Source organism: Erinaceus europaeus, chromosome 4, assembly GCF_950295315.1.
Source record: "Erinaceus europaeus chromosome 4, mEriEur2.1, whole genome shotgun sequence".
Taxonomy (NCBI): Eukaryota; Metazoa; Chordata; class Mammalia; order Eulipotyphla; family Erinaceidae; genus Erinaceus; species Erinaceus europaeus.
Genome location: NC_080165.1, coordinates 141,776,593 through 141,803,730, shown reverse-complemented (window position 1 = coordinate 141,803,730; position 27,138 = coordinate 141,776,593). Strand labels below are relative to the sequence as shown.

General features: G+C 43.0%; 1 protein-coding gene and 1 long non-coding RNA gene across 5 annotated transcripts in view; both read right to left on the bottom strand.

Moving 5' to 3' along the window:
• Window positions 1-7,585: 7,585 nt before the first annotated feature.
• On the bottom strand, window positions 7,586-15,435 carry LOC132538164 (uncharacterized). Its single transcript, XR_009549622.1, has 2 exons — window positions 14,989-15,435; window positions 7,586-8,170 (listed from the first exon to the last, which is right to left on the bottom strand). It is a non-coding gene; the product is annotated as an uncharacterized LOC132538164 (long non-coding RNA).
• A 2,784-nt stretch (window positions 15,436-18,219) lies between these two features.
• Window positions 18,220-27,138, bottom strand: part of PPIL6 (peptidylprolyl isomerase like 6) — a 48,398-nt gene continuing 39,479 nt past the window's right edge. For 3 of the 4 annotated variants that reach the window (XM_060190659.1, XM_060190658.1, XM_060190660.1), the window contains 2 exons: window positions 21,850-21,985; window positions 18,220-18,410 (listed from right to left, as the gene is read on the bottom strand). In XM_060190659.1, the coding sequence (XP_060046642.1) occupies window positions 18,299-18,410; window positions 21,850-21,985 (248 nt within the window). In that variant the 3' untranslated portion in view covers window positions 18,220-18,298. Of the gene's footprint in view, window positions 18,411-21,849; window positions 21,986-23,802; window positions 24,383-27,138 lie in introns of those variants that run through there. The other variant, XM_060190661.1, reaches the window with a different exon arrangement.

Below are 27,138 nucleotides of genomic sequence, written 5' to 3'. Positions count from 1 at the left end.
AAGATTTTATTTACTTATTCTTGAGAAATGATAGGAGAGAGAGAAGGGACCAGACATCACTCTGGTACATGTGCTGCCGGGATTGAACTCGGGACCTCATGTTTGAGAGTCCAGTGGCCTAGCCAGTGCGCCACCTCCCAGACCACTTGAAAACTTCTTTATCCTTAATCTTCAAAGTGTGGCTCAAGAACCTGTATCATTTGCACCACCTGATAGTTTGTTAAAGATGGAGAAATCTCAGACCCCCTTCTGGCCTGTAAACTACAATATGTATTTGAACAAGGTTATCAGAAGACAGGTATGTTGTCTGGGAGATGGCTCAGTGGATAAAGCACTGGACTCTCAAGCGTGAGGTCCTGAGTTCAAGCCCCAGCAGCACATGTACCAGGGTGATATGTAGTTCTATTTCCTCCTATCTTTCTCAGTAATAAACAAAATCTTAAAGAGGAGGAGAAGGAGAAGAGAAAAAAAAAGTATAAGAAGGAAGACAGGTACAAAGATACATCTGTTAAGGCTTAAAGGACTACAGTATAATCTGAGGACTGTGCTGCCCTCCTACATTTACAGTTAATGTTCATGTGACATCAGGGTGCGAACTGGAGGTCTTGCACATGTGTGATACCATTAAATGAGAGAGACTCCACCATCCATGGAAGAATTCCCTTGGGAACTGTTCTTGGGGACCATGTTCTGCCCAGGACTGAATCCTATCCAATAAAACAAAACAAAACAAAAAAGTGGCAGTCAGGAGCAGTGGATTCATAGTGCAGGCATCGAGCCCCAGCCATAACCCTAGAGGAAAAAAAAAAAAGTTCTGGGCTGGAGAGACAGCGCAATGATTGTGCAAACACCCATGCCTGAGGCTGTTAGTTCCCAAACTCAAACCACAGCACTGAGCAGTTCAGATTTTAAAAAAATTCCCTGTATTTACTGTAGCTTCACTGCTCCAAGCCAACTGTTTTTGCTTTTTCACACAGAAAGACAGGGATGAACACCACAGCACTGACACTTCCTTCAGTGTGGTCCTGCTGGGCTTAACCCTGAGTGCTGCCCACAACAGAGCAAATGCACTTCCTGCTCCAGGATGAAAGGTTTCTGACCTAATCCAGAGTTGCAGAATCAAACTGGGATGAAGTCCAGGAGCCTGTCAATGCTTGGACAGTCAAGCATTTCTGATGCATCCTGAAGGAACCTATGACTGGCCACATTTCCGGTGTCCCTTATCCAAACCCGAGATGTCATTTTTTTATATATGTGTTCTACTGTGTTGAGTTTATTACAAATATTTTACATAATGAATAAAAAAAAATGATAAGGACTAGTGATATCTGCCAGTTTCAGTTATGATTCTATTTTGGGAAGGGTAGAGAATGGTAGAATACAATATTCTTTTCCTTTTAAAAATCTGTATTTATTTATTTATTATTGGATAGAGACAGAGATTGAGAGGGAAGGGGGAGATAGAGAAGGAAAGAGAGAGAGAGAGAGAGAGAGAGACCTACAGCCCTGCTCCACACCATTTGTGAAACTTCCCCTCCTTGCAGGTGGGAACCAGGTGTTTGAACCTAGGTCCTTTCACTTGGTTAAGCAAAGTAGGACTAAGAACAAGGATCTGGGTTCGAGTCTTCCACTCCCTACCTGCAGAGGGAACACTTCCCAAGCTGAGAAGCAGATCTGCAGGTGGCTGTCTTTCTCCCTTGCCCCTCTCAATTTCTCTCTGTTTTATCCAATAACAAATTAATAATAGTAATAATAGCCACCGGGAGCAGTGGATTCATAGTGCAGGCACCAAGCCCCAGCAATAATCCTGGAGGCAAGAATACATATATGTATATGTATATTATATGTATATGTATGTGTATATATTCAAAATAAACATGTTGCAGATTTTTAAGTTTCACTCAGAATCACTGTTTTAGAATTAAAAGATATCTAACAAATGATTTTGTTTTTGTTTTTTCATATTTATTTATTCCCTCTTGTTGCCCTTGTTATTTTTTATTGTTGTAGTTATTATTGATGTCGTTGTTGTTGGCTAGGACAGAGAGAAATGGAGAGAGGAGGGGAAGACAGAGAGGGAGAGAGAAAGACAGACACCTGCAGACCTGCTTCACCGCCTATGAAGCCACTCCCCTGCAGGTGGGGATCCGGGGGCTCAAACCAAGATCCTTCGGCTGGTCCTTGCACTTTGTGCCACCTGCTAATCCACTGCGCTACCGCCCGACTCCCTGTTTTGTTTTGTTTTTTATCTTGCGGAGGAAAGTGGAAGGTAAGTGGCTGAAACACACTTACTTGTGAAGCTGTGCTGGCACATATTCGGGGCAGGTGTGAAATTCTACCTTCTCAGAGACAAAAATGTCATGTAAACTATCTTTTTTTTTTCAATAAAATATTGTAAATAGAACAAAGCTAATTTAAAATGTGTTTAAGGTATAATATCCAGAGCTTAGAAGCCTGCGCCTGTGTCGTATGCTTTACATTGGTTTGTTCTAGCCCTCCCCCACCAAGAGAATTGGATCAGTCCAGTTAATTTCGCGGGCCGCTTGGCCCCGCCCCAAGGAACCCCGGGAGAGGGTTCCTGAGTTCGAGAGTGCCAGAGTTTCAGAGGGTTCCCCAGTACGAGAGTGCCAGAGTTCCAGAGTTGGAGAGTTTCAGGGTTACAGAGTAAGAGAGAGTTCCATAGTGGAAGAATTTCAGAGTTAGAGAGTTTCTGAGTTGCAGAGAGAGAGTGCTTGCGCCGCCGCAAAGAGACAGCAGAGTTCTGTTTGGTGATTAGTTTGTCTTAGTTTATGAATCGTGGTTCCTGAATAAAGAAATATAGCTTCCCTGCCCAGCCGTTGTCTCCGCGTCTGTTACCCGCCCGTGAAGCCAGCCCAGCCGGCTAGAGCCTCCGAATTTTAACAACACGCCTGTCAGATTAATCATTAACAAACAGCTTGCAAACAAATCCCTTAAATAGAATTTTTAAATGTTTACCTAGAAACTCCTAAAATGAACTGTTCTGCTATCATAGACCTTATCATCATGCATGAGGGAAAGGTATAGCACACGTACTTGACTCTCTCATGGGAGTGACAGAGCAAGGCCTCAGAGTAAAGTTTTTTTTTATTATTTTTTGCCTCCAGGGTTATCGCTGGGGGCTTGGTGCCAGCACTATGAATCCAATCCTGGTGGCCATTTTTTCCTTTCTTCTTCTTATTTTTTACTGGATAGGACAGAGAAATTGAGAGGGAAGGGAAGATAGAGGAGAAAGAGAGGCACCTGCAGACCTGCTTTGCTGCTTGTGAAGCATCCTGGCTGTAGGTGGGGAGCAGGATCTTGAACCCAGATCCTTGAGCTTAGTACTATGTGTGCTTAAGCTGCTGTATCACTGCCCGGTCCCTGCAAAAATTTTATATAGATCATCAGAATGCCTTTATACCATTTGTAGGCATGGAAAAACTCTAGAAAGTATCTGGAATTCCTTTTGTTTTATCAAATCAAAGTTATTCAATTTGGGCAGGTCAGCTTTATATGTAGAGCTGTGATAAGCTTTTGAGTCCTCTGTAAACAGTTTGGGGGGTGGGAGGGCTGGAAGGTCACACAGTAGATGCAACACTGAACCCTCAAGCATCAACTCCTGAGTTTGACCCCTGGTACCCATGTGCCAGAGTAACTTTTGGATTCTCTCCCTCTTTCATAAATAGATAATAAATATTTTCTAAAAAACTAATCGGTTTCTCCAAACTACATGGTTAAACATATAAATCATTCTGATACAAAAGCATCACCATGTGTATCTGAAGTGGCAGAAGTAAGAGCCACTGAATGCACTGATCTGTGGTTAGTTCCTGCACAACTTGAATATAGGAAATGAGAACGAACAGGAAGATGGGAGCTTGCATTTAAAAACCTTTTTTTATTATTATTTAAGAAAGGAGACATTAACTGTTGGTCTGCTTCTAAATTCTGCTTCTAAGACCCCTTCTGTTTCATTGGTTTAATCCCCCCTGCTTGGCACTGTATTCTATTTACATAACCATTGTTAACTAAGCACCGCCCTGCCTGGAGGGCATTGGTTTAATCCTCACTGTTTTGCACGCTTTTTCCTTCTCCCCACTCCCTATCCTACATACATCCTCTTCAGACCTGACTCTTCCACCTCAGGACATATAAGGACAGGAATGTGATTAGAGATAGCTTAGATTGCACTACATTCCACATGAATAAAGACTGAACTGTGTACCACTCAGCCATGAGTCCCTGGTCATCTCTACCACCTGTGAAGCTAGACCGGCAAATGGCACCCTGAACAGGGACTGGCATATGGCGCCCAACCAACGTGGGACCTAACCTGCCCATCCCCCAGATAAGTAAACTTGGCTACCTATCCACTATGGGCTGCCTTTCTACTTATGAATAGGTTTCCCAAAGCCTCTACTCTTTCATCATGAGACAGTTTCTCTGTCTCTGGAACATTTTGCTCTGGGCCACACTTTGGTTCCCTGACAGGAAACTTTGGTTCCTTATGACTGTGATCGTAGAGCCTGGAAGATGCACAGAGATTTTTCCCTGGGACTTTCTGGACTTCCTCTCCCATGTTTCCCGTGGAGAAGGACTACTCTAACTTGAGCATTCACTAGTACCCTGGCAGTCCCCAAGAATGGAGACACATGGTTAGTTCTACCCTCCTGGTTCGATTCTTTCTTCGATGGGAAGACACTTTTTAAAATGGATGCCTGCAATCATGCAGGAACCATCAGAAGCACCCTAAATGAAATTTTGAGGAGCTTTTTGGACTAGGACGCCCTCCAGGGACTCATGATGCTACATGGTGAGATCTGGATAATCTGGTTCAAGCTTAAAGGAGCAAAAACTGCCTACCGCTTTTCTCTCGATTCCCCCCTCGTTGTTCTCTCAGAATATCTTAAGTTTGCTGTCTGCTTTCAGTTGCATTTCATAAGACAGTGATTTGAATGACTGAATTTTTGTATGACATTGACTTAAAAAAAAATGCTGGATGCAGCCATGATTTCTAAAGACATCCAGAAACAGTCCAAAAAATTGTTTTTTTCTCTTTTGATTTTTTTTACATCTTGGAAATGTTTAATCCTGAAAATTGTATGAGTATGGGTGGGGTAGATAAAGCAATGGTTATGTTAATGATTCTCATGCCTGAGGCTTCTAACCATGGTTCTTCTATTGAGTTTATGCTGTTTAAACAACCTTAAAAAGTTTTGTTTCACAAGTAAGTGAATTAAAGCTGTCAAGTCTTCACATGAAAAAGTATCTACTCAAATGAAAGCTCCGGAAATCCATTTGGACCCCTGTTCTCTGACATTGCCCACAAGATGGCACGACTACAGCAGCCTCCGCCCCAAACCAATGATGTGACCTGGCACGACCTGAAAAAACTGATTTACAGACTCCAAAGTTCACTCTCTACAGAAAAGTGGAATTATTTCCTTCCCCATCGAGATAGACGTGCAGCGTTTCATCCCCTGGCATTTCTTCCGTGGTCATCTACTTTGGACTGACACTTTTATCGGACTTACTAGTACACCTCTTGGACACTTTACACAACTCTATAGCAGTTTCCCTTTACGCTGCTGGGTTTCTCAAAGACTGACCACATCAGTCCATGGACTTTGCAGCCAGCAGCCTTGGGGACTCTATAGGCCATGCACCCTCACCTGCAGGCCCTGTCCCCAAAGACAGGAAACCCCCTCTCCTTACTAGGTCATGCCCACAGAGGTAGGAAACGCCCTTTGAGGCATGAAACACCCCCAGAGGCAAGAGATGCCCACAGAGGCAGGAAACACCCTTTGAGACAATAGATGGCCCCAGAGGCAAGAAATGCCCTTTCGCCCACTAGGCACTGCCTTTTGAGGCAGGAAACACCCCTTCAGGCCTCCCACTGGCATCACACTGGTTCTTGCTGCTCTCCTATTTGTTCCTCTATGTCTTATGCCAGTTCTTTTGAAAATGCCTGTACGATATAGGTTGCTATTCACCCCACACTCCTGATACTATGGCCATTAGTTAAAAAGAAAGGGGGTAATGTTGGTCTGCTTCTAAATTCTGCTTCTAAGACCCCTTCTGTTTTATTGGTTTAATCCCCCCTGCTTAACACTGTATTCTATTTACATAGCCACTGTTAACTAAGCACCGCCCTGCCTGCAGGGCATTGGTTTAATCCTCACTGTTTTGCACGCTTTTTCCTTCTCCCCACACCCATCCTATGTACATCCTCTTTGGACCTGACTCTTCCGCCTCAGGATATATAAGGACAGGATTGTGATTAGAGATAGCTTAGATTGCACTGCATTCCACATGAATAAAGACTGAACTGCATACCACTCAGCCATGAGTCCCTGGTCATCTCTCTCTCCTGCCCGCATAATGGCTCCCTGAACAGGGACTGGCAATTAACAAAACCGTAGGATAGGAGGGGTACAACTCCACACAATTCCCGCCACCCGATCTCCATATCCCATCCACTCCCCAATAACTTTCCCATTCTCTATCCCTCTGGGAGTATGGACCCAGGGTCGTTGTGGGTTGCAGAAGGTAGAAGGTCTGGCTTCTGTAAACCATTTTCATTTGTTATTATTGGATAGAGAAATTACTGAGAGGAGAGGGGGATATAGGGAGAGAGACAGAGATGCCTGCAGCCCAGCTTCACTACTCATGAAGTTTCCCCCTGCAGGTGGGGACCAGGGGCTTGAACCTGCATCCTTGTGCACTATAATGTGTGCGCTTAATCACCATCAAGCCCCCGTATCTTGCATTCATTATAAGTGGGGAGACACCCTAAAGGTTATACAGACTTTCGTGCCCGAGGCTTCGATGTTCCAAATTCAGTTGCCAGCACCACCATAAGCCTGAGCTGAGTAGTGCACTGGTTTTTCTCTTTCTCCCTGTATCTCTCATTAAAATTAAAATATTTAAAAGAAGGTTGACAAAGTTCTTCTTTTATATTGCAATAAGCTAAAAAATGGATTTTTTTTTCTTTTATGGTCATCACTGGGGCTTTACCACTCTAGGCTGGTTTTTCGTAGACGGACAGACAGACAGAGACCCTTCAGCACTGAAACTTCCTCTAGTATAGTGGGGATCAGACTAGAGTCTAGGTCATAGGCATGACAAGCAGACACACCCCACCCAGGTGAGCTATTTCAGCAGCCTTTGAAACCAGTATATATCTGCTCATGCAAAGAGCTCAGTTCTCCCCAACGTTACATAGAATTCTTCCTGTCCTGCCACACAGGTTTTATTACCAGCCAGAGTGGCTCTGCTGCTTCTCATTATTACATGGCTAATAAGCTGTTTAGGATCTCTGCAAGCACTGCTTTCATTTATAACACGCCTTGTGAGCTGACAGGAGTTCCACAGCCATCAGGCTCTTAATTTTTGTTTGATATGTCCCTGGTGTGACCACAGAAACCCATCGAAGTCCCCAGAGAGGAGGTCCAGAGGCTTCATACAAACATCCTGAAAGCTGGCTGAAACTTGAAAGAATAATGGAAGAGGCATCATTTACCTAGAGTGTTTCCTGATCGGTGTCATTGAGTTTTCAAACAACACAAGTTCTGAGGAAACACTCTTGAGGGTTATACAACAGCAGTTTATTGAACATACATCCGTCAAACTCTTGAAGAATAAGTCTTATTCTAGGTCCCATATACAAAGCAAACAAGTGTCCCTTATTGACGTAACTCCTCTAAGATATGGCATGGTACTGATTCCTTGATTTACTACTTTTCATTCCCCCATGATACCAGTTTACTGCCTGCAAATGCAAAGAGCTCACTGCAGTGGCACTCCCATGAGGTTCCAGGGTTTGACCCCAAACCACATGCACGGCAAGACACACTCCCTACCGAGTGGGCCATCCCCTGACCCCTGTACGACAGCTTGAGGTGAGGAAACAGAGGTGCAGTGAGACTCTTGCTTGATTGTGTGCAGATAGGGAATGGCAGTTATTTTAACCCTGGTGGGCTAGCTCTAAGATAGACTTTCTTCTTATTTTTATTTATCTTAAATATTTATTTTGGGGGAGGAAATGTTTATTTTGCATAGAGAAAGAGAAATTGAGATGGGGGAAATAGAAATGGACAGAGTGGCCCGGGAGGTGGCGCAGTGGCTGATGCGTTAAGACTCTCAAGCAGAGATCACTTTCTCTCCTCTCCTCTCCCGGATCAACTAGGAATACCAAAGGAGACCACCCGGACCGAAACAAGACAGGACTAGAATGACCACAGAAACCCAGTAAATCACCCGTGAGTACAAACACGCATGGCTGGTGACAGAGAGGAGAGAGGGGCCTAAGGAGAGATTAAGTGACTGCTAACAGTTCGACAGTTTATCAGTGGAGACACCACCTCCAGTCTGCTCCACCAACAAGGGGCAGGTGAAGGGAGGAAAGGACTCCCCAGAGACTCACCAAGTGCAACTCTGAGTCTCCATTGCTACTACCCTCAGAATCTGGAGCAGCAACAGGGAGGGACACCAGGGTACAGAGATCTAACCAGGAAACTCAGGAGAAGACCTATGCCTCGGTGGCATAGCTGAGGGGCTGTGAAAGTCTCTTTGCATAACCACTGGATTATCTCTGCCACACCCTGCTTTATCTCCTGGTCAGGAGTCAGTGATTAAGCTAAGAAGCCTATTGATAGTTTAAAAGCCCTCAGGCTCCCATAGCCTACAGGGGAAAAAAAAAAAAAAGGCTTTTACACCACTGAACTCCAACTCAGGGATTGAAAAAACTGTTAACTTATATAAAATGGTTAAAACAACAAGAAAAAATATTGGAGACTTGAACCAGGACAAGAGTCCAGCTAAAAGTCCTCCAGAGGGTGAAGCACAAAACAACAAGTTCAACATCCAAACATTAGCTAAGGAAATAATAACAGGAGTGAGTAAAGAATTAAAAAAAATTGTAATCAGAAATGCAGGAACAACAAAAGAGAATATGGAAGAAAATGCTAATTATCTCATGGTTATTAGAGAGCTGAAAGCTGAAATCGCTGAGCTAAGAATGCAACTAGCTGAACAAGCTAAAACAGTATCAGAGCAGGGCAACAAAATAGATGAACTCCAGAAAGCAGTCGAGGGCAGAGAGAATGGAATCAATGAGGCTGAAGACAGAATTAGCAAGATTGAGGATGAATTAGAGACAACTAAAAAAGAAGTAAGAGATCTCAAAAAGAGATTAAGAGATGCTGAAAACAACAACAGAGTCCTATGGGATGACTTCAAAAGAAACAATATACGCATTATTGGCTTACCAGAGGAAGAAAGAGAAGGAGAGGAAGAAAGCATTCTCCAGGCCATAATAGCTGAAAATTTCTCTAGTCTAGACAACACCAAAGACATAAAGATTCAAGAAGCCCAGAGTGTCCCAAACAGAATTAACCCAGACCTAAAGACACCAAGACATGTCATACTTAGATTGGAAAGGAATAAGGATAAAGAAAGGATCCTCAAGGCTGCAAGAGAAAAACAAAGAGTCACCTACAAAGGAAAACCCATAAGATTAGCAGCAGACTTCTCCATACAAACACTACAGGCCAGAAGAGAATGGCAAGATATCTATCGAGTGCTCAATGAGAAAGGCTTTCAGCCAAGAATACTATATCCTGCTAGATTGTCATTCAGACTAGATGGAGGCATCAAAACCTTCTCAGACAAGCAACAGTTGAAGGAAGCAACCATCACCAAGCCTGCCCTGAAAGAAGTTCTGAAAGGTCTCCTATAAACAACCAGACCACCACAAATAGGACATATATCAAAACACTCTAAAACTCTAAAAGAATGGCGTTAAAATATCTTCAATCCTTGATATCAATAAATGTCAATGGCCTGAATTCACCTATTAAAAGACACAGAGTAGGAAGATGGATCAGAAAACACAACCCAACAATATGTTGTCTACAGGAAACTCACCTAACGCAACAAGACAAACACAGACTTAAAGTGAAAGGATGGAAAACTATCATACAAGCCAATGGCCCACAAAAAAGGGCAGGAACAGCTATTCTCATATCTGACATGATAGACTTTAAAATAGATAAGATTTAAAAAGATAGGAATGGACACTACTTAATGCTCAGAGGATCAGTCAATCAAGAGGACTTAACAATTATTAATATCTATGCACCCAATGAGAATCCATCTAAATACATCAAACTTCTACTGAAAGAGCTATAGCAATATATTAACAGTAACACAATCATAGTAGGGGACTTCAACACCCCACTATCTCAACTTGACAGATCATCCAGGCAGAAAATCAGTAAAGACATAAGGGAGCTAAATGAAGAGATAGATAAACTAGAACTATTGGACATTTTCAGAGTCATTCATCCCAAGAAACTGGAACACACATTTTACTCAAATCCACATGGATCATTCTCAAAGATAGACCATATGTTAGGCCACAAAGATAGCATCAGCCTATTCAAGAGCACTGAAATCATCCCAAGCATCTTCTCAGACCACAGTGGAATTAAACTAACACTTAACAATCAACAAAAGATTAGTAACAGTGCCAAAATGTGGAAGCTCAACAGTACACTTCTTAACAACTTCTGGGTCAAAGAGGAAATCAAGGAAGAAATAAAAATGTTTCGAGAGTTCAATGAAAATGAAGACACAAGCTATCAAAGTATTTGGGACACAGCTAAAGCAGTCCTAAGAGGGAAGTTCATAGCTATACAAGCACACATTAGGAAACAAGAAAAGGCACAAATAAACAGCCTGATTGCACATCTTAAAGACCTAGAAGAAGAACAACAAAGGAACCCTAAAGCAACCAGAAGGACAGAAATTACTAAAGTTAGGGCAGAAATAAATAACATTGAGAATAGGAAAACCATACAAAAGATCAATGAAAGTAAATGTTGGTTCTTCGAAAGAGTAAACAAAATCGACAAACCTTTAGCCAGACTCACAAAACAAAAAAGGGAGAAGACCCAAATAAATCGGATAGTAAATGAAAGAGGAGATATCACAACAGACACTGCAGAAATTCAACATATCATGCGAGGCTTCTATGAACAACTATATGCCACCAAGCTAGAGAACCTGGAAGAAATGAATGATTTCCTAGATACCTACCAACTTCCAAAACTAAGTAAAGAGGAAGTGGATAACATGAACAGGCCCATCACAGCTAATGAAATTGAAACAGTTATCAAAAATCTTCCCAAAAATAAAAGTCCTGGACCAGATGGTTTTACAAATGAATTCTACAAAACTTTCAAAGAAGAACTAATACCTCTACTTTTAAAAGTCTTCCAGAAGATTGAAGACACTGGAATACTCCCTGGCAGCTTCTATGAAGCCAACATCACCCTGATACCAAAAGCAGACAGGGACACAACCAAAAATGAAAACTACAGACCAATATCTCTGATGAACATAGATGCGAAAATATTGAACAAAATTCCAGCCAACCGGATACAGCAGTATATCAAAAAAATTGTTCATCATGACCAAGTGGGGTTTATCCCAGGCATGCAAGGTTGGTTTAATATACGTAAATCAATCAATGTGATCCACCACATCAACAAAAGCAAGACCAAAAGACCACATGGTCATATCAATAGATGCAGAGAAAGCCTTTGACAAAATACAACATCCCTTTATGATCAACACACTACAAAAAATGGGAATAGAGGGAAAATTCCTGAAGATAGTGGAGTCTATATATAGCAAACCTACAGCCAACATCATACTCAATGGTGAAAAACTGGAAGCATTTCCCCTCAGATCAGGTACTAGACAGGGCTGCCCACTATCACCATTACTATTCAACATAGTGTTGGAAGTTCTTGCCATAGCAATCAGGCAGGAGCAAGGAATTAAAGGCATACAGATTGGAAGAGAAGAAGTCAAACTCTCCTTATTTGCAGATGACATGATAGTATACATGGAAAAACCTAAGGAATCCAGCAAGAAGCTTTTGGAAATCATCAGGCAATACAGTAATGTGACAGGCTATAAAATTAACATTCAAAAGTCAGTGGCATTCCACTATGCAAACACTAAGTTAGAAGAAATTGAAATCCAGAAATCAGTTCCTTTTTCTATTGCAACAAAAACAATAAAATATCTAGGAATAAACCTAACCAAAGAAGTGAAAGACTTGTATACTGAAAATTATGAGTCACTACTCAAAGAAATTGAAAAAGACACAAAGAAGTGGAAAGATATTCCATGTTCATGGGTTGGAAGAATTAACATCATCAAAATGAATATATTACCCAGAGCCATCTACAAATTTAATGCTATCCCCATCAAGATCCCAAGCACATTTTTTAGGAGAATAGAAAAAATGCTACAAATGTTTATCTGGAACCAGAAGAGACCTAGAATTGCCAAAACAATCTTGAGAAAAAAGAACAGAACCGGAGGCATCACACTCCCAGATCTCAAACTGTATTATAGGGCCATTGTCATCAAAACTGCTTGGTACTGGAACATGAATATACACACTGACCAGTGGAATAGAATTGAGAGCCCAGAAATGAGGCCCCACACCTATGGACATCTAATCTTTGACAAAGGGGCCCAGACTATTATATGGGGGAAGCAGAGTCTCTTCAACAAATGGTGTTGGAAACAATGGGTTGAAACATGCAGAAGAATGAAACTGAATCACTGTATTTCACCAAATACAAAAGTAAATTCCAAGTGGATCAAGGACTTGGATGTTAGACCAGAAACTATCAGATACTTAAAGGAAAATATTGGAAGAACTTTTTTCCGCATAAATTTTAAAGACATTTTCAATGAAATGAATCCAATTACAAGGAAGACTAAGGCAAGTATAAACCTATGGGACTACATCAAATAAAAAAGCTTCTTGACAGCAAAAGAAACCACTACCCAAATGAAGAGACCCCTCACAGAATGGGAGAAGATCTTTACATGCCATACATCAGATAAAAGTTTAATAACCAACATATATAAAGAGCTTGCCAGACTCAACAACAAGACAACAAATAACACCATCCAAAAATGGGGGGAGGACTTGGACAGAATATTCACCACAGAAGAGATCCAAAAGGCCGAGAAACACATGAAAAAATGCTCCAAATCTCTGATTGTCAGAGAAATGCAAATCAAGACAAAAATGAGATATCACTTCACTCCTGTGAGAATGTCACACATCAGAAAAGGTAACAGCAGCAAATGCTGGAGAGGGTGTGGGGTCAAAGGAACCCTCCTGCACTGCTGGTGGGAATGTCAATTGACCCAACCTCTGTGGAGAACAGTCTGGAGAACTCTCAGAAGGCTAGAAATGGTCCTACCCTATGACCCTGCAATTCCCCTCCTGGGGATATATCCTAAGGAACCCAACACATCCATCCAAAAAGATCTGTGTACACATATGTTCTTGGCAGCACAATTTGTAATAGCCAAAACCTGGAAGCAACCCAGGTATCCAACAACAGATGAGTGGCTGAGCAAGTTGTGGTATATATACACAATGGAATACTACTCAGCTGTAAAAACTGGTGACTTCACCGTTTTCAGCCGATCTTGGATGGACCTTGAAAAAATCATGTTGAGTGAAATAAGTCAGAAACAGAAGGATGAATACGGGATGATCTCACTCTCAGTCCGAAGTTGAAAAACAAGATTAGAACAGAAAACACAAGTCGAACCTGAAATGGAATTGGAGTATTACACCAAAGTAAAAGACTCTGGGGTGGGTGGGTGGGTGGGGAGAATACAGGTCCATGAAAAATGATGAATGAAATAGTGGGGGTTGTATCGTTAAATGGGAATCTGGGGAATGTTATGCATGTAAAAAAAAAAAAAAAAAGAAGTAGAAACGCAAAGCAGAAATTGACTGAGTTTGGAGTATGGCACCAAAGTAAGAAACTAGAAGTACACTAGAGTTTGCAGTGAGTACCTCCCTAATACTTCCTCTCCACTTTTCCAAGCTTTGGGTCCATGATTGCTCAACAATTTGTTTGGCTTTGTATGTTAACTCTCTTTTCAGTCACCAGGTTCCAGGTGTCATCAGGATGCCGGCCAGACTTCCCTGGATTGAAGACCCCACCAATATGTCCTGGAGCTCAGCTTCCCCAGAGACCCATCCTACTAGGGAAAGAGAGAGGCAGACTGGGAGTATGGACCGACCAGTCAACGCCCATGTTCAGCAGGGAAGCAATTACAGAATTCAGACCTTCCACCTTCTGCAACCCACAATGACCCTGGGTCCATGGTCCCAGAGGGATAGAGAATGGGAAAGCTATCAGGGGAGGGGGTGGGATATGGAGATTGGGTGGTGGGAATTATGTGGAGTTGTACCCCTCCTACCCTATGGTTTTGTTAATTAATCCTTTCTTAAATAAAAAAAAAAATTTAAAAAAAACAATAAGGGCAACAAAAGGGAATAAAAAAAAGAAAAAAAAGAAAACTAGAGGGGAGGGCGAGATAGAGAGGAAGAGAGACAGAGAGACACCTGAGGACCTTCTTCCACTTGCAAAGCATCCCCCTGCAGGTGGGGACTGGGGGCTCAAACCTGGGTCCTTGTGCCTTGTAACATATGACCTCTACCAGGTGCACCACTACCAAGTCCCACCAACACATTTTCTTAGATGAGCAATCTATCCAAATGGGAGGTAAAAGGCAACTGAACTGTTAGTTTACTGGAGTGATGATCACAGTGATGCCATCTATATCTACATACACCCCTTTGTATATGAACTTGTATTTCCTCTGTCAAGATACATAACTTGTGTCCGGGGAGATAGCTCAACTGGTAAAGCACTGGGCTTGCATGCTTGAGGTTCCTGTCACATGTACCAGGACAGTCATCTGGCTTCTCTTGCCATCTCTCTGTCATTTGTGAAACTTCTTTATTGCTTTCTCTCTCTCTCTCTCTCTCTCTCATATGTAATGAGTAAAATAAATTTATAATTAAAACAAAGAAAAAAAAAAAAAGACTCTCAAGCATGAGGTCTTGAGTTCAATCCCCAGCACATTTACCAGAGAGACATCTGGTTCTTTCTCTCTCCTATCTTTCTCATCAATCAATAAATAAAATCTTTTTTAAAAGGAAGGAAGAAAGAAAGAAATAGACACCCTCAGCATTGCTTCATCATTTGTGAAACTCCTCCTCCTGCAGGTGGGAATAAATGTAATTTTTAAAAGCGCATGCTATCTTTGACAAACCCCAAATTAGACACTGGTATTCTTTTTTCTAAAGATTTTATTTATTGATTGACTGATGAGAAAGATAGGAGGAGAGAATGAACCAGACATCATCTGGTACATGTACTGCCGGGGATTGAACTCAGGACCTCACGCTTGAGAGTCAAGCGCTTTATCTGCTGCACCACCTCACAGACCACGAGACTGGTATTCTTAAGACTGCCCAAAAGATCATTCTTGGAAGATGACCCTTCCATTAAGGTCAAGAAGAGCTGTCACTGGGCTGAGCGCAGGGCAATGACAACAGTGATGGCAGCAGCTGAACAAGGCCACCACTAAAGGAGTCCAGCACTACCATAACTACACAAAGGGGCCTTAAAGCAGACACTTCTGTCCTGCGGTCTTTATTCTCCAGTCACTAGCGCCCCCGCTGGTTAACTAAGAACCCCTGGGGAGAAACCAGCTGACCGGACTCCCTGGAAACCCAATCCCACAAGGACTCTGACTCAATAGGTCAAGGACAAAGGCTAGTAGCTGGTGTTTAGAGAGTCCCTGAGATAGGCCTGAGATATTGCCCGTGGGCAGAGCGTGTGCCTTCCACATGTGAGGCTTTCAGTTCAATCCCCGACACCACATGAAAACACCAAGACAAGAGCAGGTAGAACCCCACAGACAGTGAAACAATGCTTCTCTCTCATAAAATAGTAAATAAAAATTGGTATAGGCGGTGAAGCAGGTCTGCAGGTATCTATCTTTCTCTCCCCCCTCTGTCTTGCCCTCCTCTCTCTATTTCTCTCTGTCCTATCCAACAACAACGATGTCAATAACAACAATAACTACAACAATGAAACAAGGGCAACAAAAGGGAATAAGTAAAATATATTTTTTAAAAAGATGCCTGCGGGAGAGGGGAGGGAGTTTTATGAGGTGAAGCAGCACTGTAAGTATCTCTCTCCCTCTGTCTCCCCCTCTCCTTCCAGTTTCTGTCTGTATCCAAAATAAGTAATAACTGAAAATATTTAAAAAATATGGTGAGGTGGTGGCACACCTGACTGGGTATACACACTACAGTGTGCAAGGACCAGGGTTCAAGCCCCCAGGCCCTATCTGTAGGGGTGAACCTTCACAAGCTGTGAAACAGTACTTCATGTTTCTCTTTCTCTCTCCCTTTCTCTCTCTCTCTCTCTCTCTCGACCTCCCCCCTTCTCATTTTCCCTATCATTATCCAAAATAAATAAACAAAAATTTAAAAGAAAATTATTTTTAAAAATATAGTTTAAATAAATAATGGGATCGGTGGGTAATGGTATACCCAGTTGAGAGCACACATAAGGACCTGGGTTCAAGTCCCCTGTCCCCCACCTGCAGGGGGAAGCTTTACAAGTGGTGCAGTAGGGCTGCAGGTATCACTCTCTAGCCTCCTGTACCTCTGCCCCCTACCCACCATTTCTCTCTGTCCTATCAAACAAAAAGAAATTAAAAAGGGGATGGGGTGGAGAAATGGCCACTACCAGCTGCAGTGGATTTGCTGTGCAGGCACCAAGCCTCAGAGATAACCGTGGTAGCAATAAAAAGGTAATAAAGGAGGTAGGGGAAGGCTAGAAAAATCACTCAGTTGGGTAGTGCGCTGTTTTGCTTTATGTGCAGCCCAGGTTCAACACTGGCCACCACCACACTGAAGGAAGCTTTAGTGCTCAGAGCCTCTCTCTCTCTCTCTTTCTTCCCCCCACCGTCTGTCTCTGTCTAGATCAGTGGCATTCTAGAGATGAGAACAAAGAAAAAGAAGTCAGCAGTGAAAGCATGCTTCCCGTGTGTGCAGACAGGGTTTGGCCCTGGCCCCACACTAGAATAAAATCCTCAGGTGACATGGGAAGGTGAAAGAGCTGCTGATAGTGGTTCGGGAGGTGGCGCAGTGGTAAAACTTTGGACTCTCAAGCATGAGGTCCTGAGTTCGATCCCCGGCAGCACATGTGCCAGAGTGATGTCTGGTTCTTTCTCTCTCCTCCTATCTTCTCATTAATAAATAAATAAATTAAATCTTTAAAAAAAAAAGAGCTGCTGATAAAAACTAGATCCTCGAAGGGGCTGAGCAGTGGTGCACCGGGTTAAGTGCACATAGCAGGAAGCATAAGGACCTGCGCAAGTATACTAGTTCAAGCCTCTGGTCCCCACCTGCAGGGGAGGAGTCGCTTTATAAGCGATGAAGCAGGCTTGCAGGTGTCTTTCTTTCCCTCTCTCTATCTCCCACTCCCCTCTCAATTTCTCTCTGTCCTATCCAAACAAGCAAACAACAACAAAAAATTGGGGAGGAGGGGGATGGCCACAGGAGCAGTGGATTGTTGTGCTGACACTGAGCCCCAGCAACAACCCTGGAGGCAAAAAAAAAAAAAAAAAAAAAAAAAAACTAGATCCTCAATGACATAACATCTTAAAAGCTCACCACCACCAAGGGGACCATACCCCCAAAGTCTGATTTTCACATACAAGGTATGACTCAAAGACAAACATTCTATGCATGTCACATAAAATCTAGAAGAACTTTGTATAGACAATTCAAGAAATATTTCCATGAATTAACTTCCTCCTAGTAGGATGTTTACCAAATTTCTCCTGCTAGCAGTGTAGTTGGAAACATGTTCTCTTGCAAATGCTACAGTAATTCAAACACCATTAAGGCACTGCTAATGGAGAACAGCTTTTGACGACAAGTAACAAAAAACTTGACCTGACAGTAATGTAAACAAACAGAGGCCTCTTGGTTTCCTATAGTAAGAAGTTCAACTAAAACTAGTCGCAGCCCCCAGCTCTGCAGTTCTCCTGACCTTTTCTTTTTCTTTAAAGGCTCCAGGCTTCTCTACATTCAAGACTGGATGAAGGAGAAGGGCCAAAACCATTGTTATTCTATTCCTGTAGCACAGAACAGGATCCCACAGCCACTCCTGGCTACAAAGCTGGCTGGGAGACTGAGTACTTTGTTTCCATTTTCTCAGTGCCAGAGATAAGAAATGCAAATGGGGTTTTGCATGCTGGGTGAGCTAGCCTATAGCGTTTGCCACAGCTGTCCTGTTAAATTTATCAGGGACTATTTAATGAAACCTAGAAACAGCTGATTAAATCTGTAGTAATAAATGGTCAGAAGGCGTGGTCAGGTGTAAAGATCGCCACAGTTAGTAATTACACACTGTTGTACAGGTCTTTCATTCTCCGTTGGGACTGATTCAAGCTTCTGAAGGGTTTCCGTTCCTTCAATTAATTGCCTATGGAACAAAACAAAAACATAGAAAATTTAGTCATAAATTTTCACATTTTGCACGCATTCCTAAATTGGGTCCTGTCTAGCTTAGCCAAGACTGTTTTCTACAAATTAACAACAGTCATAAAGATCTTACATGCTCTAGCTGTGTCCTCTTCCCCCTGATTCTCCCACATCTGCTCTGGGACCATTCCAAGTTCTGTTTTTCTCACCAGAGTCAGAATGGCCTTTTAAAAATGAAAATCTGGGAGTGAGGAGACAGTGCAGCCTGTGAGAGCACATAACATGCATGCCCTGGCCCCAGCAGCACTCCGGCCTGCAGATGCTGGAAGGGACGCGCATTCGCGTTCACGGACAGGACTAGGAGAACGCCAGAGGAGCGTTCTGGTGCTCTGGGCCATGCCCAGCTCCCCTCTCACAAATAAGAATAATAGTAAAAGAAGTGGCACTCTTTACAGGACTTGCAAAGCCCACATCTCACTGTCCTAACAGTTATTTTCCAAATACACTATTAAGGGGTTGGGTGCTGGTACACCTGGTTGAGCACACATACTAGCAAATCCACAAACACTATTAACTCTCTAAAAAGCAGAAACTATACGTCCAATTTGGGGCTCTTATAAATTGTGCTGCTATAAATATAGGTATACATAGATCTCTTTGGATGGATATATTTGTTTCCCTTTTTATTTTATTTATTTATTTATTTATTTATTTATTTATTTATTTATGAGAAAGACAGGCAGAGAGAGAGGAAGAACCAGATATCACTCTGGTACATGTGCTGCCAGGGGACTGAACTCAGGACCTCATGGTTGAGAATCCAATGCTTTATCTACCGCACCACCTCCTAGACCACTATTTTTATTTATTTATTATTGGATAGAGACAGAGAAATTGAGAGGAGGTGCATTAGAGAAGGAGAGAGACAGAGAGATACTTGTAGCCCTGTTTCACCACTCGTGAAGCTTTCTCCCTACAGGTGGGGAGAAACCAGGGGCTTGAACCTGGGTCTTTGTGCACTGTATGTAATGTATGTGTTTAAACAGGTGTACCACCACCTGGCCCATTTGTTTCCTTAGGATAGGTCTCCAAGAGAGAAATTAATGAATCATAGGGTAGGTTCATTTCTAGCATGCTGAGAAATTTCCAGACTGCTCTCCACAATAAATTACATACATACATATATACATACATACTTAAGTGGCCACATTTGTGTTTAAGAAAGGGATGGTAGGGAGTCGGGCGGTAGCGCAGTGGGTTAAGTGCTGGTGGCGCAAAGTGCAAGGACCTGCATAAGAATCCCGGTTCAAGTCCCGGCTCCCCACCTCAGGGAGTCGCTTCACAGGCGGTGAAGCAGGTCTGCAGGTGTCTGTCTTTCTCTCCCTCTCTCTGTCTTCCCCTCCTCTCTCTATTTCTCTCTGTCCTATCCAACTATGATGACATTAATAACAACAATAACTACAATAATAAAACAAGGGCAACAAAAGGGAATAAATAAATAAATATAGGAAAAAATGGAAAAATAAAAGAAAGAAAGAAAGGGAAGCTAAGAAGGACCAACTACAGGCCAGGTGGTGGCACGCCGGGTTGAGTGCACCAGTGGTTAGCGCACAAGGACAGTCCTCACTGTCCGTTTAACCTGCACAGGTTAATAAGCATCCTTGTCAGCATACTTTCTTTTTTTTTAGTTGCTGGGGCCTCACACCTGGGGCAATTCCACCACTCCTGATTGACTTTAATTCCTTATTTCAGACTCATAGCATGGCTCCAGTATCTGTGTGGTCTCCGCCGGTGTAGTGGTACTCACGTGTGGTGCTGGGTGGGCTCAAGCCACAGGAAAGTTATTTACAATTTGGATAGTTTTCATTATCCAGTGAAATGGTTTTTCATCTCGTTAAGCAAAATGTAAAGAGTTTCTATCTCATTACAGCATGAGCAATTATTTCAATGGATACATTTCTCTTATACATCAAAACACATTAAGCACTATGACAGTACTCATAGCAACTAAGAATTTATAATATTGTTGGACTGACAAAAAAACAGTTTGCTTGAATAGCGCATTTGTTTTACCATTGGCATGACCCAGCTTCTAACCTGGTCCTTACCACATTTTACTGCCATAGGGTTTCTGTTCTCCTCTCTCTCTCTCTCTCTCTCTCCCTCTCTCTCTGAAACGTCAGCCTGGAGAAGTGAAACCCTACTATCAACAACAAAATATTCTTGAGGTTGTAGATGGACAAGTGGCTGGAGATGAATGGATAGATAGATTGGGCACTTTAAAACCTGTGTCTGAACTGTCTTTTTAAATAGGTATCAAGCTTCTTAGGAAATATTTATTTCTAAGGGTCTGAGTGGTGGCACACCTGGTTGAGCACACATGTTACAATGTGCAAGGAACTGGGATTGAGCCTCTGGCCCCCACCTACAGGAGGAAAGCTTTTTAATATTTATTTATTTATTCCCTTTTGTTGCCCCTGTTGTTTTATTGTTGTAGTTATTGTTGTTGTTATTATTGATGTCATTGTTGTTGGATAGGACAGAGAAAAATGGAGAGAAGAGGGGAAGACAGAGAGGGGGAGAGAAAGACATACATTTCACCGCCTGTGAAGCGACTCCCCTGCTGGTGGGGAGCCAGAGGCTGGAACCCGGATCCTTACTCCAGCCCTTGTGCTTTGCCTGCTGCGCTTAACCCGCTGGCTGCCACCCAACTCTAGGGGGGAAGCTTTGTGAGTGGTGAAGCAGGTCTGCTGGTGCCTTTCTCCCTCTCTCCTTCTCTCTCTCTCTCTTTTTAAAAGAATTTATTTATTTATTCATGAGAAAGATAGGAGAGAGAAAGAACCAGACATCACTCTGGTATATGTGCTGCCGGGGATTGAACTCAGGACCTCACGCTTGAGACTCCAGTGGTTTATCTACTGTGCCACCTCCCAGACCATGTGCCTCTCTTCCTCTCTATCACCCACTTCCTTCTTGATTTCTATCTGTATCAAAAAATATATTATTTCTAGATAGGTTTGTCTGCATTTGTACTACTTTTGCTTTTTAAATTCTATTCTTTTTTAAATTTTTAAATATTTATTTACTCCCTTTTGTTGCCCTGTTTTGTTGTTGTAGTTATTGTTATTGCTGTCATTGTAGTTGGATAGGACAGAGAGAAATGGAGAGAGGAGGGGAAGACAGAGAGGGGGAGAGAAAGACAGACACCTGCAGACCTGCTTCACTGCCTGTGAAGCGACTCCCCTGCAGGTGGGGAGCCGGGGGCTCAAACCAGGATCCTTACATGGGTCCTTGCGCTTTGTGCCACCTGCGTTTAAGCCACTGCACTACCGCCCGACTCCCTTAAATTCTATTCTTAACTATATATAATACTTACCAAACCTTTCTGAACCACATTTTCAGATGTCTGAATATTATAGACAAATTCAGAATGCACATACCCAAAAGCCACATGTTTCCTGTCTAGATAGGGAGTTGACTGGAAGGTGATGTAGAATTGTGACCCATTGCTGTGGGGGCCTTTGTTGGCCATTCCAATGATTCCTCTTTTATTATGAGGAACTGAGAAGTTTTCATCTAGAAAAAGATAAGAATCAGTAGATCATCAAAATCTGTCCATTATGTCAACTGATGGTATCATGTAAAGTACAAAAGGAACTCCACAGCTTCTCAGTAATATTTATGAATGCATTCTATATTGTAAATATTTTATTTGTGCTGTATTTTTTTAGTCAAGTGTGCTGGTTAGAGTGAGACAACAAGGAGGCACCTGCAGCACTGCTCTGTGCTCATGAAGCTGTGCTTCCCTTTCAAGTGGGGAGAAGGGGCCTGAGCCCCAGTCCTTGCAAATGGCAAAGTGTGTGTTCTATCCAATAAGCCATCTCTGGGCCCCTCATTAAATTCTGATCTCAGCGTTTACATCAGTTGACCAAAACTTTTTGTGGGGAAGGACCTTTTTTTTTAATGTGTAAGGCTAACAAGTAGAAAGAACTATATATCATGTTTGTCAGGTTACCAGTGTCAGGTGGTACTATTTCCAGCATGAAATAAGTAAGATTGGGGGTCGGGCCGTAGCGCAGCCCGTTAAGCGCATGTGACGAAGCAAAAGAACCGGCGTAAGGATCCCAGTTCGAGCCCCCAGCTCCCCACCAGCAGGGGAGTTGCTTCACAGGCGGCGAAGCAGGTCTGCAGGTGTCTGTCTTTCTCTCCCCCTCTCTGTCTTCCCCTCCTCTCTCCATTTCTCTCTGTCCTATCCAACAACGACAACAACAACAACAACTACAATAAAAACAAGGGCAACAAAAGGGGGAATAAATAATAATAAAAATTTTTTTAAAAGAAAGAAGTAAGATTTACTTCCAAATTCAAAAACACAGAAGGAAGTAGCATCAAACAAACAAAAAAACACTCAGTTGTAAGTTGACACTCAATACTTTTATATGATCCTGAGGACTGAGAGATACGGAGATAAGTGCCAGTAAGATGTTTCTATACTGCAGTCACTGGCTGTTCATGTTTTAAATTTCAAAGCAAAGCCAACTAAGCAACTGATTGACTAAATTATGTATATTATATTATCTTGTTCATATGTTTACTATTAGTAACAATATTTTCCTCACCCCCTTTTTTTGCCTCCAGGGTTGTCATTGGGGTTCGGAGCCAGCACTAAAACCCCCCTGCTTCTGGTGGCCATATTTTCCATTTTATTGGCTAAGACAGAAAGAAATTGAGAGGGGAGGGGGACACAGAAAGGAAGAGATACCTGCAGATCTACTTTACAACTTGTGAAGTGTTCTCCCTGCAGATCCTTGAGCTTAGTACTATGTGTGATTAACCAGGTGCACCATTGCCCTCTCACCCCCAGCCCCCTTTTTTAATTATACTTTTTATTTATAAAATGGAAACACTGACAAGACTACAGGATAAGGAGGGGTACAATTCCACACAATTCTCACCACCAGAACTCTGTATCCCATCTCCTCCCGATAGCTTTCCTGTTCTTTTTTTTTTATTCCCTTTTGTTGTCCTTGTTGTTTTACTTTTGTAGTTATTATTGTTGTTGATATTGATGTTGATGTTGTTGGATAGGACAGAGAGAAATGTAGAGAGGAGGAGAAGACAAAGAGGGGCAGAGAAAGATAGACACCTGCAGACCTGCTTCACCACCTGTGAAGCAACTCCCTGGCAGGTGGGGAACCGGGGTTTTGAACAGGGATCCTGTCCTTCTTCGAACAGGGAGCCGGCCCCTGTGCTTCTCGCAGCGTGCACTTAACCTGCTGCGCTACCGCCCGACTCCCAGCTTTCCTATTCTTTATCCCTCTGGGAGTATGGACCCCATTATGGGGTGCAGAAGGTGGAAGATCTGGCTTCTGTAATTGCTTCCCCACTGAACATCGGCGTTGGCAGGTCTATCCATACTCCCAGTCTGCCTCTCTCTTTCTGTAGTGGGACAGGGCTCTGGGGAAACAGGGTTCCAGGACACATTGGAGGGGTCACCTGCTCAGGGAAGTCCAGTTGGCATCATGGTAGGAACCCGGTGGCTGAAAAAGGGTTAACATATAAAGCCATACAAATTGTTGACTAATCATGAACCTAAAGGCAGGAATACTGCAGATGAAGATCTGGAGTCTCCGTTTTGGAAAAAGCTGGTAGGTCTAGTTTAGGTATATTCCAAGTGGCCCATGACCTGACTAGTTTTTGCCTGAGCCTGATATCTGATATGCAGATGGACCCAAGTTTTTGTCTGGGGAGATGATGCCATGGCTGAAAAAAGGGCTAGAAAGCTGGATCAGGGAAGATAGCAGCTCCCAAATACGGGAAAAGTATGTAAATATTGTTGACTGTAAACCCCATCGATTTGATCTGGGCCCCATATTCAGCGCAGGAGCCTATGTAACCTCTGCATCCCTGTAGGTCTGAGCTTGCTTCTGTGGTCACGAGTAGGAACGTTCCAGATTGCACCACTTTCAGGACCTTTGATAGAGCCAGAAAGGTAGCAAGAATGAAAGGATCACAGCATCAAAGCTTCCTTCAAGTTGGAGGGGGCCAGGCTCAAACCAGGTTGTGCCAGGGCAAAGCAGCACACTAAGCTATTCTGACAGCCCAGTAAAAATGCTTGCTTTTTAAGGATTTTTTGTTTCTTTTGTTGTTTTTAACAAAACCTGAGTTGTAATTCTTCGTTTCATGAAAATAGGATCCAAGATAAAAAAAAAATTTAAAAAGTAGAGAAGGGACTAGCTACCCCATGTATCAACATTCTGCAGGGGGGTTGGGGGGTTGCAAAACCTACATTCCTGGTCTGAGATTCAGCCAGACTCTCACTTTAAGCCATGCATCATCTTTCCTTCTAGAACAACACACACACACACACACACACACACACACACCTTAATTTTTTTTTATCTTTTTTATATTTATTTATTTATTTTCCCTTTGTTGCCCTTGTTGTTTTATTGTTGTAGTTGTTATTGTTGTTGTTATTGATGTCGTCGTTGTTGGATAGGAAAGAGAGAAATGGAAATAGGAGGGGAAGACAGAGAGGGGGAGAGAAAGACAGACACCTGCAGACCTGCTTCACCGCCTGTGAAGCGACTCCCCTGCAGGTGGGGAGCCGGGGGCTTGAACCCAGATCTTTAAGCCGGTCCTTGTGCTTTGCGCCATGTGCGCTTAACCCGCTGTGCTACCGCTGACTCCCACACCCCTTTTAAGATTTTACGTATTTATTAATGAGAATGATAGATGGAGAAAGAGAGAGAGAAAGAGAGAGAGACAACAAACAGACATCACTCTGGTACATGTGCTACAAGGGACTGAACTCGGGACCTTACGCTAGAAAAACCAATGCTTTACCCACTGCGCCACCTCCCAGACCACTGGAGCATCCCTTTTCACTGCATCCGTCACTTAATTTCTATTTCTGAACAAACTGCGTAATGAAGGTTTCCCTGAACTCACAGAGCCTCCCTAGATGCTAGACCACCCCCCAGAAAAGTCTTGGAGGAGGCACAGACACCCACAGAAGGGCCGGTGAGGAGGTGGGCTTAGAGCTGGGTCTCCCACTGGACAGAAGGAGCAAATCCTGGAGGGGCTTTAAATTAGAGCACTAAATCCCTGTGACTCTAACAATGGCCATGGGGTGGAGAAGCCCAGTGGCTTCTCACCGGAGATTAAGAGTGTTAGCAAAGCTCCGGAACAGAGAAGAAATCCATGGACATGCACTGCTTTAGTCTCCTCCTCCTTCCTCCCCCCCCCCCCCCCCCAGCAGAACCAGACACAAAAAGGCGCAGCAGCCTCATGTGGACAGTCATTCTAAATATTATCAAGAGGCAAACACCCTTTTAACCACTGCAGATCCCCACTAGCTGTGCCTCCTTTTTCCAAAGCTCATGTTCCAGTCTTCCCTCACCCAAGTCATCTTTTCTTCACTTTTCATAATTACGTATTTTTGTCGTAGAGTTTTTGCTCCCCACGGGCACATCTTTTAAGTACTACAGGTTGCTCTTTCCCATTTTAAAAGACTTGTTATGCCTTTAAAATATATGTTTCGGGGCTGAGTGGTAGTACCTGGTGGTACCTGGTTGAGCCCCCTTATTACAGTGTGCAAGGACCTAGGTTCAAGCCCCAGCCCCCACCTGCAGGAGGAAAGCTTTGACAGTGGTGAAGCAGGGCTGCAGGTGTCTCTATCTCTCTCCCTCTCTATCACCCCCTTGATTTCTAGCTGTCTCTATCCAATAAATAAAGATAATAAAAAATTTTAAATATATATATACTTTTTTTCTTTTCTTTAATTTTTTTTTTTTTACCAGAACACTGCTCAGCTCTGGCTTATGGTGGTCAGCAGGGGATTGAACCTGGGACTTTGGGGCTTCAGGCATGAGAATCTCTTTGCATAACCATTATGCTATATACCCCCCCCCAATATATATATTTTGCCTCCAAGGCTATTGCTGGGGCTCAGTGCCTGCACTATGAATTCACTGCTCCTGGAGGCCATTTTTTCCATTTTATTTATTTATTTTTGGATAGAGAGAGAGAGAGAGAGATAGGGGAGGGGGAGATAGAGAGGGAGAGAAAAAGATAAACACCTGCAGACCTGCTTTGCCATTTTTGAAGTGTCCCCTCTGCAAGTGGGGGAGCCGGGACTTGAACCCAGGCCCTTGCAGGGGTCCTTGCCCTTAGTATAAAATATATTTCGCTTTACAGATTCTACCTCAATCCCTGTTTCCCTTACACTTTATCTGTTCATGAGTCTTGTCATCTAGACCCTAGAACATCTCCATAGTCCAGTGTGTGCTACTTTTCCCGTTTTCTCTTGATAAGCCAGAGAGAAAGTGATAGGGAAGTGGAAGTGGAAGTGGGGGGGGGGGGCGGCCAGGTGGTGGTGCACCTGGTTGAGGGCACCCTGGTTCAAACCTCAAGATTCAAGCCCTGGTTCGAACCCAAGGTTCAAGCCCCACTTTGCAAGTGGTTGTAGGTGTCTTTCTCTCTCCCTTTCTCTTTTTTTTTATTTTTATTTTTTATTTTTATTTATTTATTTATTTATTTATTTTTCCCTCCAGGGTTATTGCTGGGCTCGGTGCCTGCACCATGAATCCACCGCTCCTGGAGGCCATTTTTCCCCCTTTTTGTTGCCCTAGTTGTTGCAGCCTCGTTGCGGTTATTATTGCCATTGTTGATGTTGCTTTGTTGTTGGATAGGACAGAGAGAAATGGAGAGAGGAGGGGAAGACA